General features: G+C 37.5%; 2 protein-coding genes across 3 annotated transcripts; one reads left to right on the forward strand and one right to left on the reverse strand.

Moving 5' to 3' along the window:
- Window positions 1–6,471: 6,471 nt before the first annotated feature.
- LOC113283644 (two-component response regulator ARR17-like) lies at window positions 6,472–7,687 on the reverse strand. Of its 2 annotated transcripts, none has more exons than XM_026532977.1 (5): window positions 7,551–7,687; window positions 7,358–7,440; window positions 7,122–7,199; window positions 6,964–7,034; window positions 6,472–6,849 (listed from the first exon to the last, which is right to left on the reverse strand). In XM_026532977.1, exons 1-5 carry the CDS (start codon window positions 7,672–7,674, stop codon window positions 6,720–6,722), a joined length of 486 nt encoding a protein of 161 aa, XP_026388762.1. In that variant the 5' UTR covers window positions 7,675–7,687; the 3' UTR covers window positions 6,472–6,719. The 2 variants fall into 2 exon arrangements, with proteins under 2 accessions (XP_026388762.1, XP_026388761.1); XM_026532976.1 differs by having other exon boundaries at window positions 6,472–6,852.
- A 7,123-nt stretch (window positions 7,688–14,810) lies between these two features.
- Window positions 14,811–15,629, forward strand: LOC113280040. The gene has a single exon (XM_026528679.1). The coding sequence runs from the start codon at window positions 14,811–14,813 to the stop codon at window positions 15,627–15,629; it is 819 nt and encodes a 272-aa protein (XP_026384464.1).
- The last annotated feature ends 4,946 nt before the right edge of the window (window positions 15,630–20,575 follow it).

Consider the following 20,575-nt stretch of genomic DNA (forward strand, 5'->3'; position numbering starts at 1 on the left):
CTTCATTTCTTAATCTGTAATTTCGAGAGAGATAATCCTTCATTTTGAAGTCTATACTTTCAGAATCATTGGCGATATAATCGATAGATTAGACCTCAACACCATATTTCATGTTCGCATTTCCCGATTAGTTTTCCAATCAGGTAAGCTTTTTCCGATTTTGAATTTCTAGGCGTTTTTGGAAGTCGATCTTTCTGTTTCCGATCTCGTTGCTTGATTAGTTGATTATTGTGTTTAGATCTAGATAGATAATCACGTTTTTATGTTCATTTTGTTGGTTTTAGGTTTGATTCTTCTGAGACGATGTTACAATGGATGGGTGGATCGAGGAGGAAAGTGACAAATGTAAGTGAAATTGAGCTTGATTTTGATAATTGATTTTGTGGTAGTAAGATTTATTTATTTGTTCGATTAGGTGATTCTAATTTTGATTTTCTAATCATGTTTGTTTGGAAATGGGATGATGATTCTGATGGAATGGTGAAATTTCAGTCAAGAAAGTCAACACACAAAAGGTGATTGAAGAACTTTTGAATTTGTTTTTGTTCCTATTGAGTTACTTAATACAATCATGATTCTGAAGTTAGTTTGCACTGGAACTTTCCTAGTTGAGATTTGGACCATTTGGTTGTGGTTGGTTCATGTGTAAAGTTTTCTAGAAAGATTCAATGTAAGCGTGTTATGCTATAGAATTGAATGTGAGCCATTTCTTGTACAATTTCAGGCAAAAACAGTATTTTGATCAAAAGAAACGATAAGAACATACCAATGGAGATGAGGATGCTGAAGGAACTCATGTGTCTGCTGAATACCACGGGGCACCTAAATCGTCGGATATCTTAAGTTTGTTGAACTTGGCGGTAGAGGCCAAGGGGGATAGTTCTGGCTGCAATAATGGTAATACTATTATCATTCTACTGGAATTTTTTGTATTCTTCACTGCCTGAAGTAGTTGTGATTAAGTTGGATGGCGCATCAATATTGCTTTCTGGTTGTTGCTCACTGACCCCCCTTTACTTTTTCCTTCCTGTTACGATGCTGATGACAGCAACGTGTGGTCCAGCTCTCAGAGTTTCACCGGTAAAATATTCACTTCCAGAGGACATACATAAAGCAACGGAAGTCCCTGTTCTGAGAATTTCACCTGTGAACCATCAGCTTCAGAAGGACACAAGTGAGTTTGTTGTTTCCATTCCGTATCACTTCAAAATGCTAAACTAATTCTAGGCTAAGATTTTTAACCTTAAATGTCCATCTTATCTGTAATAGGGACTAAATCACCAGCCAAAGAAGAGAAGAGTGCATCCTCCCAAAAGTAAGTGAGACTGATATTTCCTTGCAGTTAAGCAGCCCATGCCATGTAGTGTGGACATATATCAGTAGAGACCTCATATCGTATCAAACCTTCTTGGTAACATGTGTCTTGAGATGAGCTTGTAATTTTTTGGTATTTATGCATGCTTAAACCCATAACTGCACCTACAAGTTTTAACTCTTTCCTCTGGACTTGCATGCTTAGGTTCTTGCGCGTCGTTCTCTTTATTCTGTTTGCAAATGTTTTTTCATTTGGTAACCTGGTGTCATGTTCTTCTCTAACAGAAAATTCTCTAGTGATCCTCATAACACAACATCTTTCCATAAGAACTCTTCCGGAAAAAACGGTGATAAGTCGGATTGCAGGAAGAAGGCAACTGAAACTGGTACAATCTCTGGTCATATTGTTATTTATTGATCTGTTGACCTATGCATCTAATGTTTTTTGTTCTTGCTTATTGTTTTGTTTCCTTTTTCCCACCATATTAACTCTGTCTGGTTACTTCTTCAGAGTTCTCATTACTCGATTTACTTGGTGAGGATGGGTCAAATGGAAAGGCAGAAGGAAGTCTAGTGCATGAGTGTCATGTTGCATTTTCTGTTGAAGGTACAGCCTTTTCACCACTAAAGAATCATGAGAAACTTATACCCGTGTGTATGTTATCACATTAAGTCAATATTCATGAAGAAATGAAAACAAAATGAGAGGATAGGAAAGATAGGGAATGAAAAATATTTGTGCCACAAACTACAAAGATCAATGCAAAATGAATTCAGGAAAGCAACCAATCTTGTTTGTCAGGGTTGAGTTTAAATATATGATTGTGGTTGGTTTTCACCTTACTTATGTTACAGCTTTCTCTTGTTTACTAGGCTTAGGTAAAACAAGGACGGAAACTCCAGTTCATTCACCACAACAACAATGCAGGTAAAGACAGTATGCTACGTAACCTAGATTTCTTAAAATGTTGACAGCTGGAGCTTTTGGCCAACAATTAATGTTTATTGAATACACATACACTGATATGCGAAGATCTGAAAGAATCAAGGATATCTGAAAGAATCAAGGCTACTAGTATCATCACCTTAGTCATCTAGTATTCTGATAACTTATGCATATCTAATATCATAATTTTCTTTGATAGGTTCCCATCACCACCGAAAGCTGCAAAGAGATACAAGATTAATGAGAGTAAACAGGTCAGATTTTTAGTTGAAGCCTTCCTTGTCTCTGCAATAAATGTTTATCCTTAGTCACAAACATTAGTATATTTTAGATTTTAATACTTGTCATTCCAATAGTCCTTCAGTATATTATCGGTTGAAACAAGTTGGAATGATGCCCAAAATGCAGAATTCTGTTTTATATGATGTTGATGTGCCAACTAGTCATAGTACTTTTGACCTGCTATTCAACTCAAGAGGCATAAGGGATAACCATGGCAACACAAGGAGCGACAATCTCTTTGTAAACGGTTGCAAGCCCCTGGACGACCTTGATTTTAAATGGGATAGCTTGTTCACTGAAGGATGTTTCGACAACAATATGGAAGATAAGGGTGAAAGCCCATGGAATGTATTTCTTTTTTCTCATAAGAATTTAATCTTCAAAGACCATGTGACACACATATGCAAACCAAAGAACCGACCATGTAACAGTTATCTAGCTTTAGATTCAGAGTGGTGAATGAGCATCAGAGTTGACTACTAACATGACATGAAATCTGTTAGTTGTGCGAACTCCTGATCCTGTCATCATCCTATATATGCGTAATTTATACACCAAATTAGATTCCATGGCTCTATCACCTGTGCTTCTTCAGAAACTTATTACCTACTGCTGTTGCCTTATTGCATACTAGACTGGGACATGAAATAGCTTACTCTCTTTGGATTATCAGCGAGATCGGGATTCCTAGATGACGATTCTACTGACGAGAAGATGCTTGATGCATCTATGACGAGTTATGTGTATGAAACGGATCATAGTTCTGATGAATTCTCTAGGGAGAACACATATAACATGCATGCATTTGCTTTTGAAGATCCCCATCTGCAGAAAAGGTTGCTTCTTTAGAACGTTTCTCGTTCCACATTTGCCATGCTCATATGGTTCATATCCGTATGTGAGCTATTGCTTCTGCTGATTTCTTTAGGGAGAACATAAACGGCATGCATGCATTTGCTTTTGAAGATCCCTATCTGCAGAAAAGGTTGGCACTTGAACAAGTATCTTATATCTCATTTACCATGCTCATGTTTTTCATATCCATATCTGAGAGTCATTGGGTCTGCTGTTTTTTTCAGGGAGAACTCACACAACATGCATGCATTTGATTTTGAAGATCCCTATCTACAGGAAAGGTTGGCTATTAAAAACATGTCTTTATTCCCATTTACCAAGCTCCTTTTCCTCATAGCCACATCTGAGCTTCAATTCTGCTGATTTCTTTAGGGAGAACTCGCCCAACATGCATGCGTTTGCTTTTGAAGATCCCTATTTGCGGAAAAGGTTGCCTTGTAAAAATGTCCGTTTCCCGTTAACCATGCTCATATTCTTCATATCCATTCTGAGCTACTTGCTGCTGATTTTTGCAGGGAGAACACATACTGTACACATGAATTTGCGTTTGAGGATCCCTATTTGCAGAAAAGTTTATCTCTTCAAAATGTAACTTGTTTCCCATTTGTCAATCACTCGAGCTCATATTTTGTACAAATAACTGAGTGTTTACACGGATGCAAGATCTCAGTAAAAACACAGAGAGACATCTCATCAGGTGATTCTTGCTTTCAACTATTTTGAAATATTTAGGAATTAAATCAACTATGTTGCTTTTTTTTTCCACTCCGTTGTAGAGAATTCGGTACCCCAGTGATTTCCTCCTCTAGTTTTATGATGGTACCAATAGTTAAAAAGTCGTAAGGCTTCAGATGCTTTTACAATATCTAATTGTGGTAAAATTACAGGACTCCTACCTGTTTAGTGGTGGATTTCAAATTCTCAACAGGTTCGATGTTTCATAAATTATAACCCTTACTTAAGAATCCTGACAGTGTATATTTTCTTACTTTTGTCCTTGGATTGATGTTGCATTTGTTGGATGATAAATCCAGTGCATAATTACCGAAGTGGTTTGTAATATATCCCCAATGCATTATGGTATTTGACACAGCTGATGCATAAGATGGTTGATTAAAATATAATATGTAGCTTATTTGTGAGAATTACTCTTATATCCTTTCTCTGGTTTTTGTTAGCGTGGGGCGAAAAAGCTGAACATTCAACATTCAACCCAGTGGGACTGGAAGGCAACATAAGGAAACATGAAAATGATCTCCACCTGAGTTCAGGAAATATGTATGCTACAAAGCATCTATTTGCTGAACGGAAAGGACGCATAGACCGGAGTGATATTCACCAAAAAAAGAATTCTGAAGGGTCAGGAAAGAAGGGTAACTAAGCTGTCTAGGAGAAAAGAGATCTCTAAGGTCAAGAAGGATTTGGAACCAAAGTTCAATGCTGTGTACCAGGAAGAATATACATTGGGGGATATGGAACTAAGAAACAATGCTTTCCTAAGATCTACATTGGAGTCAAATCCAACATCCTTTGAATGCAAGTTTGGGTCTGAACGTGTGCAGTGTGTATCCTCATTCCAAATTATACACCAACAAACAGCCGCTTGGTAAGAGACGCACACCTGATGCTCCATCGAAGCAGGCCCCTCTCTTCAGCTTTCAGGAAGATGTATATCAGCAACCACTCAGTCCAGTACATTCAGATCATCATAGTTTTTCGATCACTGAATCTATTTCAAGGAAGCTGGATACACCTCATTCCAAAATCCAAATTATGCACCAACAAACAGGCGCTTGGTAAGAGATGCACACCTGTTGCTCTATCAAAGCAGGCCCCTCCCTTCAGCTTTGAGGAAGATGTATTTCAGCAACCACTCAGTCCAGTACATTCTGATCCAAATAGTTTTTCGATCACTGAATCTATTTCAAGGAAGCTGGATGCACCTCAGGTGTCCAGGTCAGAAGGTGAGCCTCCATATTCATCTCACACAATTGATTCTCTAGGAGGTGCATTATTTCCTGCTTCACCCAGAGAGAGGAATGACGACTCAGAATGTGAAGACAGACCAGAACATCAACAAAGTGATTGTGGGTTTCTTCCGGAGACAGAGAAAGATGTTTCTGTTGGAATCAATGGTCTCTTATCACAAGATGGGAAACTGTGGAAGATTCAGATTATAAGGATTCACAAAGCAAGTACAAAGAAATACACGATGAAACTCCAGAGCTGATAGAGAACTCAAAAGTAAGATATTCATCTGAAAACTCAGAAGAAATGTCATGTGCTACTAAGGAGATTCCCGACAAGCTCGAGATCTGTATGGATGACACACGGTAATCATACTTATATCTTTATACTGCAAGATGGTTTTTGTGAAATTATGTATGTATTCAACAGGTATACTTTTGTTTCAGACATCATTTCCATGATGCCTTGCCTTTGCCAATTCAAAGTGGAACAAAAGGTGATTCCATTTAACGTTACTCTGTTGTTTCCTGGTGACCTCTAATCTGAATGAACAGAACATTGAAGTATACAACGTATTCTTTGGTATGTTTATTTAGGAAGTGAAGAAACTGAAGAACTTGGGAGAATTGAAAGAGGTAAAAGGAGAAAAGGAAGGATACAGCCTATATGGTGATGCTCGAAAGCTACGTGCTTCAGCTTCTATGTGTACAGAAGGTATTGAAGAAGGAAGGAACATCTGAACACAAGCCACTGAGCCAGTAAAAAAGGTTTGATCATTGGGTCCTTTTATTCTCTCTTTTGTTAGAGATTTGGGATTCTTGAATGTTTGTTGATGAAAAAAACCTGCCTGTAGCAGAGATGGAACTCTATCACTATTACCTTTCCCGATTCTGAAAGTCTATGGAACTTCTCAAATACTTGTGTAAATCCAGTGGAGATGGTGTAACAGTTACTGAATCCCCTTCGAAATCCAGGTCAGAGCCTTTTTTTTCTTTTTCTTTTTCTAGTTTAGGGTTGTTATACATTTGCTTACTGACGTTACCATCAGAAACGGATTAAGTAAATACGCTTTAACAATTTCATGTATAAATTTTTATCTTGCGGAATTCAAAATAGTAAAACACATTCTAAAGTAAAAAAAACAGGTCGCCCAACAAAACAAAATTTCTTTGTTCTATGTATGAAATATCATGTACCGATCCAAGGGAAAGCCAATGTCTTGCTGTAACAAAGTTCAGTCATCTGTAACTCGATGACCTCAAACACTCATTGTTATTTCTCATGAACTTGTACCAACCATTGTGGGTTACATATTCTTTCGGCTTTCTCATGTCTTCTGATTGTGTTCTTCTGTTTATCTTCCCATGCAAAACCTTCCATTATATGATGGTTTGTTAAGTTTCATCATGTGACATCTCAATTTCTTCACATCTGATTGTTGGATGGGCTTCAGCATGAACTCTTCAGCTCCTTCCTCTAAACACCTACTTTGACAGAACACATATAACAGAAGCACATTAGTTCCCAAAACAAAATAGAGAAAAAAATAAACTCAATATCTATAGCATAAGTATAAGTTCAGCATAGATAGTGATTACTTGTTGATTCTTGTTGGTATGTTCTCGGATGACATTATCACTACAGGAACCTCTTTCATTCTAGATGACTCCTGCATACAAAACAAAATTACATTTTTTATTCTGCAATAAAACAATAATTCTTATAGATTAAATGATGACATTGGATGATATGTTACCTTGATTTTCTTAAGAAGTTCGTATCCTGTCATTCCTGGCATACTGTAATCAGTAATTATCATGTTTATCGTCGAACCCTGTATAGAATTATACAAGGATATAGTGTAAATTACCCAAGTGGTAGAAGATTTTATTCTTACAAGAACAGATGTGTTACTGTTCTGTTATTCTTACAAGAACAGATATGTTACTGTTTCGATTTGAAGTCAGAGATGAATATTGATCAACGACTTACAGTTTTGCTGCTTGTGCAGGCTGCTTTTTCGTCACCCAAACCTAAATATTCCAGTGCCCTTGCCCCATTTTCTGCAGTCGTCACTGCAACAATGCAAATTAAAGTTCAAATAATTCGGCGAAAGTAGCTAGAACTGGTGAATGGAAAATCAAATTTCAAGAACAACACCAAATCATGTAGAAAATGCCCATACCTTTACAATCAGATTTCTTCAAAAGCAACTCTATCAGTTTCCTGTCAATAATATTATCATCAACAGCCAGCACATGAAGTTCTTCTCCTCCCAAACCCAGTCCATTTGACAAAGATGATAGCATTGCTGATGATGAAGAAGCCATGGTTTCAAGCTATTAGAGAAAGAGAGAGGTAATGAACCTTAACTTCTTCCATTATATAGAGAGAATAAGAAAAGATGTCATGAGAATCCTCATAATCTTAAAAATCTAGTTATTACAGAACAGAAGAAAAGAAAAAAAAATCGTCATAAAATCTGTGGGGGTCCACAGATATTTCGTGATCCTACTATTAGTTCTCCCAAATCTCCTTTAGTATCATGTCTTTGAGATATTTTTTCCCATTTCACTCATCATCTTTACCAACTTCTTTCTATCTTTGAACTTTATTTTTCTTTCCTTTCTTCCCTCATAAGCAGATTTTTTTCACGTTTTCTCTAAAATAGAAAGTCATTTAGAAGTATCTTGGAGATATCAAATCGTATTTTTTAATGACATGTATAGATTAGTTTTCTAGTGTAGAAAAGATCATGGCACCCACTACGTATAGAACAGTAAAGATGCATGATAGCTTGTGTAAGGAAGTTATGGTGGTTAGTTATCATTTAAGACTATCTATCTATATCTTCTGATGCAATCCATGTTTGCTGCACCGCATTTCACAGTGATCCTTTAATACTAGTCTACTTTATTGAACACCAGAAGCAGTGTATAGTATAGAGATGGGTCACATCTACTGATGAATTGGATTTTCTGATCTTACATGATTTATGGTGCATGGTTCCACTAGTTGGGTCCAAACATCTTTGCAGTTCTATCATATAGGGGAAAAACTGAAATGTTACTCTTATGGGGCACTAAAATGCCAACAGGGCTTTGATTTGGAGGGGACATTTTGCAAAATCTTGGTGTATATTTTCATTTCCCTTTGGGTAGATATAGAAGATTTTATAGTGTGGTCCTTAAACCCTAGTCTTTACCCATTCTGGTGTAGAATCAGTCTTTTATATTTATGGATCTCACCAATAAGATTTTGAGTTTATGGGGGATTTTGTGTCTTGGGATTTGGATATTGGGAATAAATATTTTCTTTGTTTAGCTTCATACCAGAGATACTTGCTGCACTGGATTTGATTTTCCAACAATTTTCCGCAGATATGGTAATATATTTTGTGACGGCAGAATATTTAAATTTGTACGTGTATTCAATTTTTCGAGATTTTGATTATTGAATTTTGGTAAAAATGCGTGGGCTATGCATGTTTTTGTTTTGAATCTGAATCGAGCATGTTTCAAACCGGTAACAAAATCGAAGTGGTTGATCTTTTCTTTCCTCCGAGCATCTTTATATCGGGATACTGGCTGCACTGGATTTGATCTTCAAATAATTTTCCGCCAGATTTGATTCTGATATGATAAAATATTTTGTGACGAGCAAAAGATTTAATTGTGTACGAAAATGGTTGAATCTTTGAAGCTGATATCGCATTTTGAATGCAATTCTTCGGGATTTTAACTATTGATTTTCAAAACTAGTCATAAAAACTCAAGGTGACCAAACTTGTGGTACAAAAATCCCACTCAAATGTTGGGATCCATTGAAACTCCATCGTAAACAGAACTGATACAAAAATCCTAAATTTTTAAAAATTGACACAAAAACTCCAAATTTAAATGTTGGTTTCATCAAATTGTATTCTGGTTTCATCATAAAATTTGATGAAACCAACATTTAAATTTGGAGTTTTTGTGTTAATTTTGTTTTGATGGGGTTTTTGTGTTACTTTTGTTTCGATGGGTTTTTTGTAAAAGGATGGTGACACCTCTGGAGTTATAACTCGCGGACCGTTATATCGTCTTTGTTTTACTTCCGTTTCCTTTTCCTAGCATCTTACGTGGTTTTTGTCCAAGTATATATATCGGAGAATTACATGCTCAACTAGGTACGTTTTTACATCCACACTTTGGTCCATTTCAAATACCTCGGACCTCGGTTATGAATACTTTAGCTTTTCGATGTTTCCTAGTGTTTGACATTGGCAGTTGGAAGCTCATTCGCATAAATTAAGGAGAAAAGTAATGATAAAAAGTAGGCCAAATTATGTTTCCATGCGATATCCACATTCGATGCACCCATTTAGATGCTTCCAAGATTTGGATTTGATCACCGTATAATAATATTATATAAATCGACAACAAAAATGTCAACAACAGCTGATTTAGTAGGCTAAACAAGAATCTTCTCGAGCCTATAATCGTAGCTATCCCTAGGGGCTCTAGAATTGAATTTTCAAAAATCAATTGCGATCACCGTCGGTCAATATTGGCTTTGATCGGGAAATTGGACAGAATTTGGCTCCTTGCCGTGTGAGTGACTTGCTAATGGGTGCGTCTTTCACACCCAAAGATTCACCATCATGAAAATTCAGGGTCTTAAATGGGCATCACAGCAGGCATGAGTGCATCCTAGCACAGTAACGAAACATATCTTTGAGCTCGTGGATGTATGGAGAAACAATTGCAAACGGAAGCAAATCTACTTGCCAGTTATCTCTAACTTGCCGACTGCCAGAGCTGCATAAACTTTCAAATCATGACATTTAGTACTGGTAGCGACGCAAGGAGGGGGTCTAGAATCTGTAAAAGTTCGCTTGGGCCATGGAAAAGGCCCAAAAAGAAAAAATTATCTCCACCCTGGATACCCCATATTATAGAATAATTTGTGTAGGGATCATGGTTTTTTTTTGAGGGGACCATGGTATTAGGCCACCTTTTCTATAGCGATAAGGGGTGTCCTAAAATGTTGAAATGACTAACCTACCCTTAACCTAATTTAATTTAAAACCAACCTAATAACCATCTATATATATATATAACAATCACCTCCTCCCACCACCACCGCCCACCACCGCCGATTACCACCACCAACCACCCATCATCACCACCGCCGATTACCACCACCACCATCTCCGATTGTCACCACCACCAACCACCGATTACCACCACCACCTCCTCCCACCACCACCACCACCACCGCCTATTTAAGAAATGTAACAACATCAATGCAATCACAATTAAGTTTTGCTACATGATAATTTTATCGAGTATAAAAGACGCCAGCCGCAGCCTGATTCTGCCATGGGACCACTCCTGAGGTATTTTCCAACAAACCTTTCACTTTAATTTGATTTTGATTGCTTCAATCGAATAGAAATCATCAAAATAGGGTTTTAATAGGAGTTACAGAGCCATGTTCGGTTAGGCCGATTTTACAAAAAACCCTAGTTTACTAACCGAACTTCTTGAAAATGAAGAACACGAAGAATAGTTCGGTTCTATTGGATTTAAAACTAAGTCACCGAACTCTCTGTTCGGTTGTTTCGCAAAAAGTTTTAAAACTACAAAGTAACCGAACTCCACCCTTAGAATCGAAAAAAAAAACAAATCCAGTGTAACCGAACTGTGTTGTTGTGGCCACTATGTTGAGTTCCAAAATAATCGAACTTAGCTAATAGAGTTCGGTTTTTTTGCAAAAAATTTTAAAACTACAAAGTAAACGAACTTAGCCAATAGATGCTGGAACTTCACTTTTTTTTTTTGTTGAGTTCGGTAACTTCACAATTTTATGCAGAAACCGAACTCAAAGTTCGGTTGGTTAGCTGTTAGGTTCAAGTTTGCGAAAGAACCGAACTTTGTAAACTTATATACTCTTATATTACGTAAAGTTCGGTTAGATCAAAAGTGCATGCAGTTTGCGAACCAACCAAACTTTGTACACCAAAGTTCGGTTAGTTGAGAACCAACCGAACATAACACTGTAACTCCTAGAAATTCTATTATTAGAGAGTTCGGTAACCTGCGTGTTTGGAACAAGTAACCGAACTACACTTTCAGATGAGTTCGATTACTTGTTCATCTCATGGGGCAACCGAACTGCAGCTTCAGATGAGTTCGGTTACTTGTTCTTCATATAAAGTAACCGAACTACAGCTTCAGATGAGTTCAGTTACTTGTTCTTCATATAAAGTAACCGAACTGTTCAAAATCCAGTTCAAATCCGGATCATTTTGAAGATTAACAAATATTCTAGGAGAGGATGGAGATGAAGAATCAGATGAGTTTTCATCATTTGAATACTCAAACTTAGTGAATTGGAAAAAAAATCTATTTTCCATGTTTTTCTCCTTCATCTTCTCTAACTCTACTCTCTCAATAATTCTACTCAACTAATAATAAACCCATCTTTTAATTTAATCTCACTAATTATTTTTAACTATCATTCACTAATCATAACCTAAAATTAATTAAGAGGGTAGATTAGGTATTAAATAAATAACTAGATATGAGATGACCTAGAATTACTTCTAATGTCTTTACCCAAAATAAAACCATGGTCCCCAAAAAAACCATGGTCCCCAAAAAATCGTTCATATTATATCAGTCCCCAACTCTATGACGACCACTCGAATGTGGCTAGCCGGAATATTTCAGTTGGTGGCATAATCGTCAGGTAAGTTCTTCCTCACTTTTTCCCTCTAATGCAACCACAAAGATAAATTGTTTACACACTACACGCCTCATTAGTTGTTGGTTGTCTGGTCATCCCTTATCATTTTCCTCCCCTTTCGTGCAACCTGCACCCAATTAGATGGCTTCCATGGCTTACCTTTGGTCATCATAATATACCCTTACCGTTTCAGGAAAGTGATACTTTTCTAATTTTTATTATGCTTAAGAAGGCTAAATTATAAATATCACTTTTTTTTTTTAAAAGGAAGTAGCATATGAATCAAAAAGCAGAAATGTCAACAACAGCTCAATTTAGTAGACTAAACAAAAAACCATTCGGAGCTTATATCCAAAACTGCCTTTTAAAGTAGTAGCTCTAAAAATGGTAGAGACCGGCAGACTCACGGGACATCAGCCCAAAAACAAAGTGTAGATAGTGGTGGAGACTAGTTCTCCCCACCCCACCCCCTAGAAGAACAATCACCATCAGTCAATATTGACTTGTATCAGAAAATTGACAGGAAAAAGAATTCGATTCTTGCCGTGTGAATTACTTCCTAATGGTGACATGTTACCGTCTCTGACACTCTCAAGATTCAGCAAGATCTTGTCGTGTGAATTACAGCACCACCGTCTTAATCTCACAAGTAAAATTTCAAAAAAGAAAATGTCATGAAGTACTTATTTCTTGTAGCCTATACAGATACCACATAAAAATTTACTTTTTTGATTCGTAGAAGCAAAAAAAAAAAAAATCAAATTGATTTTTACAAGAAAAAAGTTATAGTAACTTATAGCACATTTGATACGCATCCGGAAATAACTTGTTGACATCTTAAAGTTAAAAAGTAAAAAATTAGTTTAGGTGTAACACTTTGGACGATTTCTAGAAACAAAGAAGTCGATTTTTTTTTCCTCAGGCCAGTATTATAGTTTGTCCTCAACTAACAACTTTTCTCCCAAGCTTAATTGGGGGCCATGCACTACGGGACAAAAAAGTCACCCAATCCTAATTTAGGTCACCCCTTAAAAAAATATTTTCTAAATGGCCAAACTGCCCTTATATGATTAGTATTAGGAATTAATTAGTTTGATTAGTGTGATAAGTAGATTAAAATCTGATTTTAGGCAAAAAAATTTGTGGAAAATGTGGTTTATGTGTTGAGAAGAAGAGGAGGAGTTTTGAGAGGAAAACCTAGGGTTTTGACAAATGAGTGATTCAAGTGGAGGGAATGAGATTGGTGAAGCTTCAAATAACAACAATGATTGTGTTGATGGTAAGATTGTCTCAACTAATGATATGGGTTGGATGTTTGATGAGAAGATGTTGATAGAGGAAGGCATGAACAATGGTTGGAATGAAGATCACATTGCTTTTTTTTTTTGATAGGCAGGCCCCTAACAAGGGTTAGATAGGGCTGCAATTAACAAGTTTAGGAGTAGTAGCCCCCATTACATCTTTTTGAAAAACATGAATTAAAAAACTAGGTCAAGTTCCTATCCAAATGCCTTCGTTCTCTTTAGAAGTTCCATCTTTAGCAAGTCTATCAGCAACATTATTAGCTTCTCTGTATCTCTGACTGAATCTTAGACGATTGAAACATCCCTTGAGAGAGATGATTTCACGGATGAGTCTCTTAGTGTTCCACTGCGGCTGGGAAGTCTCTCTGTAGAGTTGAATTGCATATTCTGAATCACTTTCCACCTCCAAATCAGTGATGCCCAGCTCCATAGCCAGGCGCAGGCCATTTCTAATGGCCCAAACTTCTGCAACATTATTTGTGTTCTTGAAAATATGTTTACTATAACAAGCAACAAAATCTCCTCCTTCACTCCTAATGATGCCTCAAATACCTGCAAAACCATCACCATCAGCGGAACCATCAGTGTTTAGTTTGTAAAAATTTGCACTAGGGACCTCCCAAGCAATATTGCTTGGGAGGATAACAGTAGAGGGGTGTCGAACATATTTGCTTCTTTTGATGAGCAAAATTCATTTGACCAGACTGATCTCAATGTTGCTCATCAAAGGTCAATTAATGCTCAGACTAACAATAGTTGTAACTTTAATGGTGTCATGCATGGTGGGAACCATGTATTGGTAATACATGGTTCAGCTGACTTCTCATCCGAGCAATGTCTTCCATTAGTTGCAGTTTGATATCCACCCTTGAGATTTGTTCTATTACTATCTCTGTCAGATGATTCTGCATTGCCTGAAGTTCTTCCTGTGCTCGCCTCACTAGCAAATCCTCTACCCTCCACTGCACCTCCAATGGCTCTGGACAAACTCTTGAAAACATTTGAATCTGTTCGATGCTTTCTTCCATTTTCCTGGTTGTTGCTAACACTTGTTGATGCTTGCATTATTCCTTTACCTTTACTTATAGGCATCTGATCATTAAATTGCCCACCATTAATACCTTTCCCACTTCCTTTGTTAGTGGTATTGATATTCTTACGGTTAAAACTCTTCCCTAATGATGCTTGCACTACCCCTTTATTACCAATACCACTATTATTATCATTAACCTCCTTATTTTGTAACTGCTTTGAAAGAATTAGAATTGGAATTGGAGGGGACTTCTGCTTCCTCTCCGGCTGATGTAGAAGTGGACGATGGGATCCCATCTATCAATTTGGATATTGAAACTCAAAATCGAATTATCCAACCGTGGAACTACTGTCCAATCTGTAAAGTTGTGGGGAAAATGGTAGGTTATAAATACTTGTCTTTTAAAGTGAATGAATTGTGGAATCTGTCAGTTAAGTGCAACATTCTTGACCTAGGTTGTGATTATTTTTTGTTTAAGTTTGAAAATCCAGCTGATTATAGGTTTGCTCTTCTTGAAGGCCCTTGGTTTATTGGTGGACATCATCTTTCTATTAGAAGATGGACACCAAATTTTAAACCTTCCGAAGATTCAGTAAACACAACTGTTGTTTGGGCTAGATTGCTCGAGTTACCTCTTGAGTACTTTGATAAGGCTGTTCTTGAGAGAATAGGTCAAAAAATTGGTAGATTGATTAAAGTTGACAATACCACTAATATGATTTTAAGAGGAAAATTTGCTAGGGTGTGTGTGGAGGTGTCCACTGATGAACCATTACTTCCTTTCATTAAGATAGGTTCTGTCAAACAAAAAATAGAATATGAGGGAGTCAATTTGATTTGTTTCCACTGTGGAAAAATGTCACATAAAAAAGAGAATTGTCCTTTGGTTACAGATGCCAATAATGCTAATAATTCAGATCATGTTATAAACAGTGCAAAAATGACCAATAATGTTTTTAAACCTGCTCATGTTACAGGTACTGTTAACTCTGCAATTACAGAAGAAAGCTTTGGTCCGTGGATGTTGGTAGAAAAGAAGAAGAATAAAATTAGAGTGGCTGGTGCTCGTGTGGCTAACCAGAAGGTGCAGGATAACAGTAGAGGGGTGTCGAACAGATTTGCTTCTCTTGATGAGCAAAATTCATTTGACCAGACTGATCTCAATATTGCTCATCAAAGGTCAATTAATGCTTAGACTAACAATAGTTGTAAATTTAATGGTGCCATGCATGGTGGGAATGTCTTCCACTGCGGCTGGGAAGATCCCATTGCTCAAGATTAAAGTACCAACATTCAAAATGAGAAACCCCAAGGACAAAACAATCAGGTAAACTTCCTATACTCTTCAAATTTTCTGAATGGTGCTCCAAGTGGTCGATTGATGGCCACCATTGAAACATCCAGTGTTAGGGTCGTTATAGTCGGGTGTAGGATAAACTAACGACTCTCTGTAGTCGTCAGCCTTTTTGAGATTATTTTGACGACTTTCACCTGCAACTTTTACATGTTATGAAAAATCGTTAGCGTTGTTTGATGAACATTGACGACTCTTTCAGCTAGGTCACGCAGAGTCGTTAGTCTTTTTTCTTTTAATGTTGTCGACTCTAAAGACAAAACTTCCTGTGAATAGAACAACAAGGGTCTTCATCCTTTTCATCATCATTACCTTCATTCTCTTCCTCCTCATCATCACTATCATCACCTCCATTATTACCTTTATGTTGTTCCTCCTTATTACCATCATCCTCATCATCACCACTACCATTACCTTCACCCTCTTCCTCCACTTCATGCTCTTCTTCTTGTTCCTCTACTGACGACTCTATCGTTTTCTCCAACAGAAGGCAGTTCAACCCAGAGTCGTTACGCACTAATTTGGGGTCGTCAAACTACAGTCGTCATCTTCAACCTAATATGCCGATGACTCTATTCTAGGGCGCAAAAGGTCGAAGTAGCAGAACAAAGGTCGTCATATTTACACTAACAGGTTAACGATATTTCATAGAAAAAGCATGCAATGTTAGAGTCGTTAGGGTATTATTTCTTCGATACTAACGACTCTCACTCTGTAACTTCTATTTTTCAGTTACCAATCTCGATTACACAATCAAAAAACAACCAAAACATCGAATAGGAGGTGAGTTTAATGGTGTAGGTGGAGAAGAGAAAGGGAGGAGAGGAAGATGAAGATGAAAAGAGAAACTGATTTTCTCTTTAATTTAATTTGGGTATATAGATTAGGGGCCTTAATTAAGGTAGTTAATTAGTGAAACTGATTTTCAATTAGTGAAGGGTAAAATAGTATATTCATATTGCGATATTTACACCCTGAAAATTTTGGAGGCAAACAAAATTCCATGGCCCCCAATTAGAAGTTATGGCCCCAATTAAACTAGGATTTTCTCGTTTAATGTCATTTCCCCCTCCACATAAAGTAGGACAAGATCACCCCGAATATTTACACGTCTCATTTGTTGTTGGTAGTTGTCAATCATCCCTTAACATTTTCTTCCCCCTTCCCATAACTAAATTTCTTCTTTCTTTCTTTACCACCACCTAAAGATCAACACAACATCCACGGTTAAATTAATTGTTGATTAACTAAATCAATTAGTTAAGATCTCCTTATAAAAAATTCCCAAACGTGGATTAGCTAAATCAATTAATGGTGGTAGAGGTGAGACATCTACAATAAAGGCCAAAATCGAAGTGTATATGGTGGAGGAGACTTTCTCCTCCCAGTAAAAAAATCACCATCAGTCAATATTGACTTGGATCAGAAAAATGACAGGGAAAATTCCTCCTTGCCGTCTGATGTAGTCCAGAATATGGCAGACGCATACCTAGAGTAAATGGGGCGGCGTACGCGTTGTCGTTGACGTATTAGTTCTATGGCGGTCCTGGAAGAAACATATTATGGTTATTTAGTATTAATTTTGGTTGATTTGAGCTATTTTAGTTAAGGAATAAGAAATATGTGGCAGCTTATGGCATGTAGAGATATTTTCTATATTTGCTTTGATTTTTTTAGATCTCTGTAACTTTATTTCCTAGCGCTCCGACATATGTTTCTGAAAGCCTATAAAAAGGCTGGGATATTTCTTTGTTAGCATTGAATCAGAGATTAATAAAATCACTTCCTATTGAGAAGTTTATAAAGATGTGTTGATTTCTATCGTTTCCAGTACTAACATCCTACACCATTTGGTATTCAGAATTTGGGTATCAATCCTTCAAACATGGTTCGTGGTAGAGATCGTGGTGGTCCTCGCGAAGCTTTGGTTGATGAGGTGATGGAGAGAACTAGGTACGATGAACTCTCACAAGCAGTTGAGCTGCTCGCCGGTCAAGTAGCACTTTGCTGCAACGACATGAGCGTCATCGTCTTCCTACGGATGAATCAAACACTGAAAGAACCGACGATGATGATACTAAAAACCCCTTTGCTGAACGTGTAAGGGAGAACTTGCATCATGAACGTGACTCTAGAAGATGGGAATCTGCATCTCGTGTGGAGATTCCTGAGTTTCATGGTAGTGGACTGACGTCGGAAGATTGTATCAACTGGTTTTCCACCGTGGAAGAACTGCTTGAGTTTAAGAGGGTACCCGCTGTTTGTGTGGTTCCTCTTGTTACTACCCGCTTTCGAGGAAGGGCTGCAGTTTGGTGGCGGCAAATGAAAGCATCACGTATTCAACAAGGTAAACCACTTATTTCATCTTGGGCTAAGCTTGAAAAGTGTATGCGTACAACATTTTTACCCTTCAACTATACTCGAAACTTGTATATACGTCTTCAAAATCTTCGCCAAAGTCCTCGTTCAATTGAAGAGTGTACGAAAGAATTCTATGATTTGGTTACTCGGTCAGGAATTATGGAACCTGAAGAGCAACTTATCTATCGCTACATAGAAGGTTTGCGCCAAATTTTTCAATATATGCTTAATTTATTTGATTACTTCTCTGTTTCTGAAGTCCATCAGCGTGCTTTACGTTTGGAAAAAAAAATATCCCGTAAGAATGTTACCACGGCAATTAGCCGTTCCCCTATTGTTCAGTCACAACATGCTTCCACGCAACATGGTGTTAATATTCCACCAAGATCGTCTTTTAAGTGTCGTTGTTGTGGAGATCCAGGTCACTTTGCGAATGATTGCCGCAAAGCTGGCAGACCGGGTAAATCCTTACTAGTAGAAGGTGATGCAAAGGATGATACTTTTGCTTACGCTGATGATGATGCAGATGAGTTAAATGAAATATTTGTGCCTAGAGATCAAGGTGAGTGCTTAATAGTTCTTCGTCTTTCCATCCTGACCCCAAAAACTTATATCTTTCAGACAACTTGCACGGTGGGTGGTAAGATTTGCCGTATGATAATCGACTCTGGTGGTTGTGAGAACGTAGTGTCGCAAGAGGCAGTCCGCAAGTTAAAGCCTCCAACTGAAAAACATCCCCATCCGTATTCTCTTCACTGGATTAGTAAAGGTTCTGAGGTAACTATATCAAAACGATGTCTTGTGAATTTTTCAATTGGGTCTTTTTACCAAGATAGTGTTTGGTGTGACGTTGTGGTAATAGATGCTTTCCATATCTTGTTGGGGCGGCCATGGAAATTTGATAGGGATGTGAGTCATGATGGTAAAAAGAATTCGTACTCATTTACATTTAATTCTACTCGCATTACATTAATTCCATCAAAAGAGTTGGTTCCATCAACTATCTCTACTGTTGCTTCAAATTTGCTTTCTTGGCGTGATTTTGAAACTGAGATGTTAGATGTTGGCATGGTATATTTACTATCAACCGTTCCTCAAGATGATTGCAGTAATTTGGAAGTTTCTTCTTGTGTCCCAGGGTTGTTGGAAGACTTTGCAGACATATTTCCTGCGGACCTTCCATACGGACTACCTCCTTCTCGAGATATCCAATATTGAATAGATTTTTTTCCTGGCTCAGTTCTTCCTAATCGTCTACATTATCGTATGAGCCCAAAAGAGCATGCCGAACTGCAACGTCAAGTGGGGGAAATATTACAAAAGGGTCTTATTAGGGAAAGTCTAAGCCCATGTGATGTCCCGGCTTTACTAATCCCTAAGAAAGATGGTACATGTCGCATGTGTGTGGATAGTCGTGTTATTAATAAGATTACGGTAAAGTATCTCTTCCCCATTCCTCGTCTAGATGATTTATTGGACCAGTTGCACTGTGCTGCTGTTTTTAGCAAACTGGATTTAAGAAGTTATCATCAGATACGTATTCGTCATGGTGATGGGTGGAAAACCGCTTTTAATATTAGGGAAGGACTATATAAATGGATAGTAATGTCGTTCGGTCTCTCCAATGCTCCTAGAACCTTTATGCGGGTGATGAATGAAGTTCTGAATCCATTCTTGGGTAAGTTTGTTGTCGTTTACTTCGATGACATTCTAATTTATAGCACTGACTTGAAATCCCATTTCTCTCATCTTAGGGAAGTTTTGTTAGTCTTACGACAACAAATGTTGGTTCACAAATATTTAACCGAGGTTAGCCATATGATTACTCTCATATCAACCTTATTCATCTTAACCATAACTAGTTCAAATGACTCCAATGAAACTAGTTAAAGAGTTGTTCAATTGCTATATTCTCATGGATTTATACAAGAACACAATTGAAGCAAAATCGGTTTGATTCAATCGAAACAATACATGAACATCATAGCCACGGTTTGCAAAGATTGCACTCCTTATTGATAAATGTTTTAGGTTCATATACAACGGATTTTAGAAAGTAACCACTTAAGTATGCGTACGGGTATGCGTACTTAAGTAACCGGATTTTGAGTTTGGTTTGGTTTTCAAACTCAGCAGAAATTCACGGACGTGAACTTTCCGCCAGTATGCGTACCGGTACGCGTACTTTAGGTAACCAGATGAGTTTGGTTTTGGTTTTCAAACTCAGCAGAAATTCATGGACGTGAACTTCCGCCAGTATGCATACGGGTACGCATACTTACCCAGTCTCCTACAACCTTTATTTATACACACAAGTATGCATACTTTAGGCTCCCGGTTTTGGACTTATGCACTAATGTGCGAACACAGTATGCTTATATCCAAAGATGGTTACAGGATTCTAAACTCTTTATTTCAATCATTGA

Source organism: Papaver somniferum, chromosome 5, assembly GCF_003573695.1.
Source record: "Papaver somniferum cultivar HN1 chromosome 5, ASM357369v1, whole genome shotgun sequence".
In the NCBI taxonomy this organism is placed as follows: domain Eukaryota; kingdom Viridiplantae; phylum Streptophyta; class Magnoliopsida; order Ranunculales; family Papaveraceae; genus Papaver; species Papaver somniferum.